The 9253-nt window shown below is 54.9% G+C and overlaps 2 protein-coding genes across 2 annotated transcripts; one reads left to right on the top strand and one right to left on the bottom strand.

Moving 5' to 3' along the window:
- Positions 1-141: 141 nt before the first annotated feature.
- On the top strand, positions 142-2630 carry LOC121364574 (polynucleotide kinase 3'-phosphatase; the record flags this gene model as incomplete). The annotated part of the gene is made up of 7 exons (XM_041487957.1): positions 142-234; positions 326-416; positions 1206-1267; positions 1387-1496; positions 1599-1686; positions 1787-1848; positions 2445-2630. Coding segments are annotated over 7 exons (636 nt in total), but the record flags the coding sequence as incomplete, so codon positions are not given.
- Positions 2631-2635: 5 nt separating this feature from the next.
- Positions 2636-9131, bottom strand: RUVBL2 (RuvB like AAA ATPase 2; the record flags this gene model as incomplete). The annotated part of the gene is given in 10 exon segments (XM_041487956.1): positions 2636-2727; positions 3477-3591; positions 4829-4958; positions 5536-5655; positions 5733-5851; positions 5944-6152; positions 8249-8519; positions 8522-8656; positions 8744-8799; positions 9053-9131. Coding segments are annotated over 10 exon segments (1260 nt in total), but the record flags the coding sequence as incomplete, so codon positions are not given.
- Between the last annotated feature and the right edge of the window lie 122 nt (positions 9132-9253).

Below are 9253 nucleotides of genomic sequence, written 5' to 3'. Positions count from 1 at the left end.
AGGGACTGGAGCCACTGAGAAGAGACCAGGGAGAACTGGGAGGAATTGGGAGATACCCCCCAGTCCCTCCCAGTTCCCCCAGCTGACCCCAGTGCCCCCAGTTCACCTCCCAGTTCCCCCAGCTGACCCCGGTGTTCCCAGTTCGCTCTCAACGCGGGTTTGCGGTTCCTGACTCCTGAGGAGCAGTTCCTGGGCTGGGCCCCAGCGCCCTTTAACCTCCCAGCCTTCGACCCCGTGAGTGACCACCGACCCCAGAAATGACCAGTGACCTCAGGAATGACCACTGAGCCTGTCCCCGATGCTGACCTTTGACCTTTGTCCCCAGCGTGACCTGGACAAAGCCCCCCAGGAGCTCCCCGAGGCTGAACTGGTGTCGGACGGGCCCGAGGTGCTGCTGACCGTTGGCTTCCCCGGGGGTGAGTGACCGCTGGGCTGACCGCTGCCGTGGCTGCTGAGCCAGCCCTGCTTCCCGTCCCTGATGGGAGAAAAGAGAGAGGAAAAAGGGAGGAAAAATGGCGGGAAGCGTGAGGGGAAAAAGGGCGGGAAACGTGAGGGGAGGGAAAATGGCGAGAAGCGTGAGGGGAGAAAAGAGCGGGAAATGTGAAGGGAGAAAAGAGCGGGAAACATGAGGGGAGAAAAGAGCGGGAAATGTGAAGGGAGAAAAGAGCGGGAAACGTGAGGGGAGAAAAGGGCGGGAAACGTGAGGGGAGGGAAAATGGCGGGAAGCGTGAGGGAAGAAGAGAGTGGGAAACATGAGGGGAGAAGAGGGTGGGAAATGTGAGGGGAAAAGGGCAGGAAAAGTGAGGAGGGGAAATGGTGAGAAACTTGGAAAGGAGGCGGGAAGTGTGAGGGGAGAAAAAGGGGGGAAATGTGAGGGGAGAAGACGGCGGGAAATGTGAGAGGGGAAATGGTGAGAAACTGTGGGAAAAGGGGTGGGAAATGGAGGGGAGAAAAGGTGGGAAATGAGGGGAAAAAGTGGGAAACGTGGAGGGAGAAAAATGTGGGAAACATGAGGGGGAAAATGGGGAGAAACTGTGGGAAAAGGATCGGGAAATGTGAGAGGGAAAAAAGAGTGGGAAATGTGAGGGGAGAAAAGGGCAGGAAATGTGAGAGTTAAAAGGGGAAATGTGAGGGGGAAAAATGGGTTGGGAACTGTGGAAAACCGTGGGAAATGTGAGAGGAAAAAGGAAAACTTTTCCCCCCAGCCGGCAAATCCACTTTCGTGAAGCGGCACCTGGTCCCGGCAGGATACGAATACGTGAACAGGGTGAGTTCCCGAGCCCCGTGGGACCTCCGGGGCACGCTGGGCTCATGGCCGCTCTGTGCCCTGCCTGCTGAGCCACCCTGGCCCGGTGTGAGCTCTGCGGCACCCCCGGTCACCCCCAGGACACGCTGGGCTCATGGCAACGCTGCGTCTCCGCCTGCTCGGCCGCCCTGGCTCGCGGCCGCCCCGTTGTTGTGGACAACACCAACCCTGACCCCGAATCGCGGCAAAGGCCAGTCTGGGGACTGGGAGGGCACTGGGAACTGCTCCCCCCCAGCCCTTGGACCCCTTTTCTGGGGTTTTGGGGACCCCCTGACCCGCCCTGCTCCCCCAGGTTCGTGTCCTGCGCCCGGGAGGCCGCGGTGCCATGTCGGTGCCTCCAGTTCACGGCGAGCCTGGAGCAGGCGCGGCACAACTGCAGGGTGAGGAGGGGGCTGAGGGGGTCCTGATCCTCCTCCCGAGGGGTGAGGCTGAACCCTCAGCACCCCTGAACCTTTTTCTTTGGGTTTTCACCCCAAAAAGTTCCGGGATATGACGCAGACCGGCCACGTCCCCGTCACTGACGCTGTTCTGTTCAGCTACAAGTGAGAGGGGATTGGGTCTGGGGGGGGCCAGGGGGAATTTTGGGGGATCTGAGGTGTTTTGGGGAATCCTTGGGAAGGATCTAAAGGGGCTTGGGGGGGGATTTTGGGGGATCTGAGAGGAATTTTGGGGCATTTGAGATGTTTTGGGAGCTCTGTAGGGATGGTTTAGAGGCTTTGCGGGGGTTGGGGGAATTTTTGCCTTTTTCTCCATTATTTAGCCCCGTTACTTTTTTTTTTTGTTTGTTTAGTTTTCTCTAAGGCATTTGAGATGTTTTGGGAGCTCTGTAGGGATGGTTTAGAGGCTTTGGGGGGGTTGGGGGAATTTGGGGCTGGTTTGGGATTTTTGCCCTTTCTCCATTATTTAGCTCCATTACGTTTTTTTTTGTTCCGTTTTCCATGTTTTTGCCTCTTTCCCAGTTTTGGGGGCTTTTCCCTGTTCTATTCTCTGCCTCATTTTGGGTGGACTTTTGCTCCCCTCCTTTCTCCTCACTTGGGTGGGTTTATCCCATTTTTGCTGGGTTTTCCCCCATCTGGAGCCGTTTTTCCTCCCACTTTACCCAAATCTGGGTGATTTTCCCCCATTTCCTCCCCCTCAGGAAACAATTTGTGGCCCCCGACCTCTCCGAAGGCTTCTCCCAAATCCTCCAGATCCCCTTTGTGCCCCATTTTGGGGACCCCCCAGACCCCCAACGGAGGCGCCTCTTCTTCCAGTTCAGCGATGGATGAAGACCCCCACTGAACCCCCAAATAAAGGCACTGCCCCTCCCCCCATTTTTGGGAGATTTTGGGCTCCAAATCAGATTTATTGTACAAAGGGGGGGAGGGGTGAGTGGGGGAGGGGCACTGGGGGGGGTCACGGTGTTTCCATGGATTCACTCTCTGTGGAGAGAAGGGGAGAGGGGCTGAGTCAGGAACCCCCCAGCATCCCCAAGTCCCCCCAATTTACCCTTTTGCCCGCATTTTTTAATTTTTATCTACTTTCTTCAAGTTTTACCATCCCATTTTCAACTATTTTTGCCCCAATTCTTTCATTTTTAGATAATTTTACCTTTTTTTTACCTGATTTTCCCAATTTTTACCTAATTTCTTCCACTTTCACCCCTTTGCCCCCAACTTTTCCTATTTACCCAATTCTTGGCCAATTCCTCCCCTTACTTTTGCCCAGTTTTCTCCTCTTCCTCCTATTTCTTCATTTTGCATTCCATTTCCCCTGATTTTATAATCCATTCTTACTCAGCTTCCCCTATGTTTGCCCCAACTCCTTATTTTTCATCTTATTTCTCCCTAGTTTCATCATTTTTACCCAATTTCTCACATTTCACCCCATTTGCCACATTTTTTCCTCTACTTCTTCCATTTTTGCCCCTTTTTTGCCAAACTCCATCCATTTTTTCCCCCTGCTGTTTTGCCCATTTCTCTTCTTTTTCCTTCATCCCTTCCACTTCATTTCCACCTCATCCCTCCCAATTCATTTCCGCTCCCAACCCCGCCATTTTTAGCCGTTTACCCCGATTTTCTCCCACTTTTACCCCTCCCTGCTCCCCCTCCGTGTTGCCCCACGTTACCCACCCTGCTTTGGAGACCCCCGGGTGTCCCCCCCCGCTGTCCCCGTGTCCCCCGGTGCTCACGGAGCTCGTTGAACAGGAAGGCCTCCTGGTACTCCCTCATGTACTGCGTGGAGCGCGACTCGTCCAGGAACAGCGAATACACGCGCTTGATGTCCTCCACCCCCACCTCCGCGCCCTGCCAGCCACACAATATTGCACTAAGCGTTTCCCACTCTCTTTTCCTGCTTTTCACTCTTTCTCCCCTCACGTTTCCCACTCTTCTCCCCTCACGTTTCACCCTCACGCTTCCCTCCCTTTTCTCCCCTCACATTTCCCGCCCTTTTCCCCCCCCTCACATTTCCCGCCCTTTCCCCCCCTCACATTTCCTGCAAATATTTCACCAATTTCCCACTCTTTTCTTGTTTTTCACTCTCTTGCCTCCTCACATTTCCTGCCCTTTTTCCCCTCGTGTTTCCTACTCTTTTTCTCCTCAAGTTTCCCACTCTTTTCTCCCCTCACGTTTCACCCTCACGCTTCCCTCCCTTTTCTCCCCTCACGTTTCCCACAAATATTTCACCTCATGTTTCCCACTCTCGTTTTTCACTCTTTTCCCCCTCACGTTTCCCTCCCTTTTCTCCCCTCATGTTTCCTGCTCTCTTTTCCTATTTTTCACTCTTCTGCCTCCTCACAATTCCTGCCTTTTTTCCTCCCTCATGTTTCCCTCTCTTTTTCCCCTCACGTTTCCCCTTCTCTCCTCACATTTCCCGCCCTTTTCCCTCCCTCATATTTTCTGCAAATATTTCACCTATTTCCCACTCTCTTCTTGTTTTTCACTCTCTTGCCTCCTCACATTTCCTGCCCTTTTCCCCCTCACATTTCCCCCCCTTTTCTCCTATTTCTTGCCTTTTTTCCTCCCTCCCGTTTCCCGCCCTTTTCCCCCTCACATTTCCCCCCCTTTTCTCCTATTTCTTGCCTTTTTTCCTCCCTCACGTTTCCCGCAAATGTTGCACCTCACGTTTCCCACTCTCTTTTTCTGGTTTTCATTCTTTTGCCTCCTCACATTTCCTGCCCTTTTCCCCCTCACATTTCCCACCCTTTTCTCCTATTTCTTGCCTTTTTTCCTCCCTCACGTTTCCCGCCCTTTTCCCCCTCACATTTCCCACCCTTTTTCCCCTCACGTTTCCCACTCTTTTCCCCCCTCACATTTCCCACCCTTTTCCCAAAGCTCATATGTGACCCCAAACCATCAGGACCGCCCCAAATCCACCCTGAGTCACCACAAACCTCCCCCAGAGCCCCCCAGACCTCCCTCAGCACCCCATGTCCAGGCCCCACAGCGCTGCCCCCATCATTTGGGGTCCCACCCCACCTCCAGACCCCAGTTTTGGGACGCCATTCCCCAAATTTTGGGGTGTCTCTGGGCTTTGGCCCACCTTGCGTTTCCTGGCCACCAGGCTGGCGGCGGTGATGAGCTGTATGGCGTAGCGCAGCGACGTCTCCAGCCCGATGCGCGTCAGCACCGCGTACGCGTCCTCCGTCATCTCCACGTCCTCCTCCTCACACCTGCACCCCCAAACCAGTCAGGGGGACCCCAAAATGGCCGGGGGAATCCCCTAAAAAGGGGCAGGGGGCCTCCACAAGAGGCCCTGGGGCACCCCAGTGGGGTTATGGGGTACCCAGGGGGGCTGATGAGGACCCAGGTGGGCAACTGGGGGGTCCTTAAGGGGTTGGGGGCACCCTGTGAGGATTAGGGGTGTCCCAGAGGGGATTTTGGGGTGTCTGGGGGCACTCTGAGGGAGTTAAGGGGCACCCCAAGAGTGCTCAGGGCATCTGGAGAGAGTTATGGGGTACTCCAGAAGGCTTTTGGGGTGTCAAGGATTTTAGGGGTACCCTGAAGAGCAGCCCTGGTGTGTTGAGGGACACCAGCCATGTTTGAGGTTTGGGGTGTCCAGGGTGGGTTTCAGGGTTCAGCTTGATTTTGGGGGTGTCAGAGATGGTTTTTGGAGGTTCCCCACCCCTATTTTGAGAACTTTCTGGGTCTCTTTCCCCCCGTACAAGGCCATGACAAACAGTTTTGGGGTGCCCAGGTGTGTCAGGGCGTGGTTTGGGCTGTGTCAAGGAGGATTTCGGGGTGTCCCACCGGATTTTGAGGATCTGCCGCGTCTCCTTGTCGCCGTACGGGGCCGTGGCGATGATCAGCAGCCGGTCCAGCAGATCCAGCGGGAGCCCGTGGGGGCTGCGGTGGGCAGTGCCTCGGATCCTGAGGGACACGTGGACGTGAGGGGGGTTCACCTGAGGTTTGGGGGTGCCCAGGTGTGCCCAGGTGTGCTCAGGTACCTGGTGATGCCGCGGTTCGTGGCCATGATCAGCACGGGCGCCATGTCGCTCTCCAGGGCCCGGTTGAGGAACGAGAAGCTCTCGATGTCCAACATGTGAACCTCGTCGATGAACAGCACCTGGGCGGTTTTGGGGGGCTCTTGATGATCCTCGAGGGGGTTTTGGGGGGTCCTGGGGGGCTCTTGAGGGGGTTTGGGGGGTCAGGGCTTACCCCAGGGATGACCTCGGCCTTGCCCTCCTCGCGCCACTCGGCCACTTTGGCGTTGATCTGCTCCCGCACCTCCGGCTTGATCTCACCTGTGTCACCTGGATTTGGGGTTTGGGGGCGGTCAGAGGCAGTTTTGGGGTTCCCAGGTGCAGTTTTGGGGTCTGAGAGTACCCAAAAAGAGGGCTCAGCCCCCCTGGGGTGGGTCAGGTGCACTATGGAGGCCCCAGGAGCAGTTTTGGGAGTCTGGGGATGGCCAAGAAGAGAAGCGCCCCAGCTTCGAGATCTTCCCTGTGGCCTTGTCGATGGTGATGACGTCCCTGGGGACAGAAATAGAGTATTTTGGTATTTTTTTCACTTCTCACATTTCCCACCCTTTTCCCCTCACATTTTCCTCCCTTTTCCCCCTCACATTTCCCTTTCCCCCCTCACATTTCACGCACTTTTTTTCCCCCTCATGTTTCCTGCCCTTTTTCCCCCTCACATTTCTCACTTTGCCCTTCACATTTTCTGCCCTGTTTCTTCTGACACTTCCTGCCTTTTCACCTGACATTTCCTGGCTTTTTTCCATGTGTTTTTCTCCTTTTTCCCCTCACATTTCCCGCCCTTTTTCCCCTCATGTTTCCCACCATTTTCCCCCCTCACGTTTCCATTTTTCCCCTCACGTTTCCCACCTTTTCCCCTCATATTTCCCACCCTTTTTCCCTCCTTACATTTCCTACTTTTCCCCTGACATTTTCTGTCCTTTTCCCTCTCACACTTCCTGCCTTTTCACCTCACATTTCCTGCCTTTTTACCTTGTGTTTTTCTCCTTTTTCCCCTCACGTTTCCCGCCCTTTTTCCCCTCATGTTTCCCACCCTTTTCCCCTCATATTTCCATTTTCCCCCTCACGTTTCCCACCTTTTTCCCTTCATATTTCCCACCCTTTTCCCCTCATATTTCCATTTTCCCCCTCACGTTTCCCGCCCTTTTTCCCCTCATGTTTCCCACCCTCTTCCCCCCTCATGCTTCCATTTTCCCCCTCACGTTTCCCATCCTTTTTCCCCCCTCACATTTCTCACTTTGCCCCTCAAATTTTGTGCCCTTTTTCCTCTCACACTTCCTGCCTTTTCCCCTCACATTTCCTGGCTTTTTTCCGTGTGTTTTTCTCCTTTTTCCCCTCACGTTTCCCGCCCTTTTTCCCAAAACCCTCCCCGCAGCCCCCAGAGACCCCCAAAAACCTCACCTGTGCCCCCATGGCGTCGTAGTCCCGTGCTCGGGTGAAGGAGCGCCCCAGCTTCGAGATCTTCCCTGTGGCCTTGTCGATGGTGATGACATCCCTGGGGACAGAAATAAGAGTATTTTGGTATTTTTTTCACTTCTCACATTTCCCACCCTTTCCCCCTCACATTTTCCTCCCTTTTCCCCCTCACTTTTCCCACCCGTTGCCCCCTCACGTTTCTCTCCCTTTTTCCCCTCATGTTTCCCACCATTTTCCCCTCACGTTTCCATTTTCCCTCTCACATTTCCCACCCTTTTTCCCCCCTCACATTTCTCACTTTGCCCTTCACATTTTCTGCCCTGTTTTTTCTGACAGCTCCTGCTTTTTCACCTAACATTTCCTGGTTTTTTCCCTTGTGTCTTCCTCCTTTCTGCCCTCACATTTCCCGCCTTTTTCCCCCTCATGTTTCCTGCCCTTTTCCCCCCCTCATATTTCCCACCTTTTTTCCTAAATTGGGCTGGAGAGTGAAATTTGGGGGGTGCAGACTCTACCAGAGTAACAAAACAGGATATGGGGACCCCAAAATTTGGGAAGAAACCCCAAAATTGGGGTGTTGGACCCCAAAACAGGGAAAGAAGAGATGAAATTGAGCTCAAAACAGGAAAATGGGGAGCGGGAAGCACAAAATGTTGTGGGGGGACTGAAAATGGGGGAAAAGATTCCGGAATTTGGGGGGCAGATCCTGGAATGGATCAGGATTTTGAGGGGGACACCTAAATTAGGATGGGGAACCCCAAAATTGTGAGGAAACAAAGTTATAAACTCCCCTCAAACTCACCCCTGACCTTTCCAACCCCCCTAAATCCCCCCCTAACTGCCCTAAATCCCCCCAAATCCTTCTCTAAATGCCCCAAAATAAAAATAAAATTTAAGTGGAAAGAATAAAATGAGAGAAAAACCCAACAACAAATCTCAAAAACGGGAAGTAATAAAAAACGAGACGTGTGGACCCCAAAATGGAGCAGGTGAGAACCCTAAAATTGGGGTGGGGACCTCAAAATTTTGAGTTGACCCCCCAAAATTCATCAGAGTGCTCTGAAATTAAGGACAAAACCAAACAGAGCTTAAAACAAATGAGAAAACCACCCGGCAGCGGGGACAAAAAACGGGGTGGGGACCCCGAAAGGCGGCGTGGGACCCCCCAGATCGGGGTGGGGACCCCCCGTACTTGATGCGGACGCCGATGGAGCGGCGGAAGGCCTGGGTCAGCGCCTCGGTGCGCGACATCTCCAGGGAGAAGATCTCGCTGCCCGCGATGGCCGTGAAGGGCGTGTCGGGGCCCAGCGCCTGCGCCATGCCTGCGGGGAAAAACGGGGTTTGGGAATGGCCGTTTTCCCCGTGCCCGGCTGCCCGGCGATCAGCACGGCTCTCCCGGCGATTTTCCCCTCCTTGATCATCTCCAGGATGACGCCGGCGGCGCGCCGGGCCGACAGCTGCCCCACCATGCCCTGCGACACCTGGGGGGCACCGGGAGGGGCTGAACCCCCACATTTCGGGGGTGCAGACCCCTCCCCAAAACCTACAAACCCCCCCCATCCTCGTACCTGCCGCGGCTCCAGGGCATCGTCCAGGCCCAGCCCGCGGATGTGGGAGTGGGCGCCTGGGAGAGGAATTTGGGGGGGTCACCAGGGGTCTCCCACATTTTGGGGACCCTCTCAATGCCCCCCAAAAGTTGGGAGCGATCCCCCAAATTCCTGAATCCTTCTGAGCCCCGTTTTCCCGATTTTAGGATCCCACCCCACAAGTCGGGCACCACCCAAACCTCCCCCAAAAAATGGGATGGAACGCCCAAAAAGGGGTGGGGGTCCCCAAAAAGGGGAGACCCTCCCCAAAACGAGGGGTGTTTGTCTCACCGATGCGCTCGATCCGGGTCACGTCCCGAACCTCCGGAACTTTGGGGGTCTGGGAGGGAATTGGGGGGGGAGTTTGGGGTCACCCTGACGGGGGGGTCCCCAAAATTCCACTCCCGGATCCTCCCCAGGATCCCCAAATTCCCCTTCAGAGCCCCCCCATTCCCACAGAGCTGCCCCCAGACCCCTCAGGACCCCCTAAAA

The sequence above is a fragment of the Pyrgilauda ruficollis genome, unplaced genomic scaffold (assembly GCF_017590135.1).
Source record: "Pyrgilauda ruficollis isolate IOZ18807 unplaced genomic scaffold, ASM1759013v1 scaffold852, whole genome shotgun sequence".
Lineage (NCBI taxonomy): Eukaryota > Metazoa > Chordata > Aves > Passeriformes > Passeridae > Pyrgilauda > Pyrgilauda ruficollis.
This window is presented reverse-complemented; position numbering and strand designations above follow the sequence as displayed.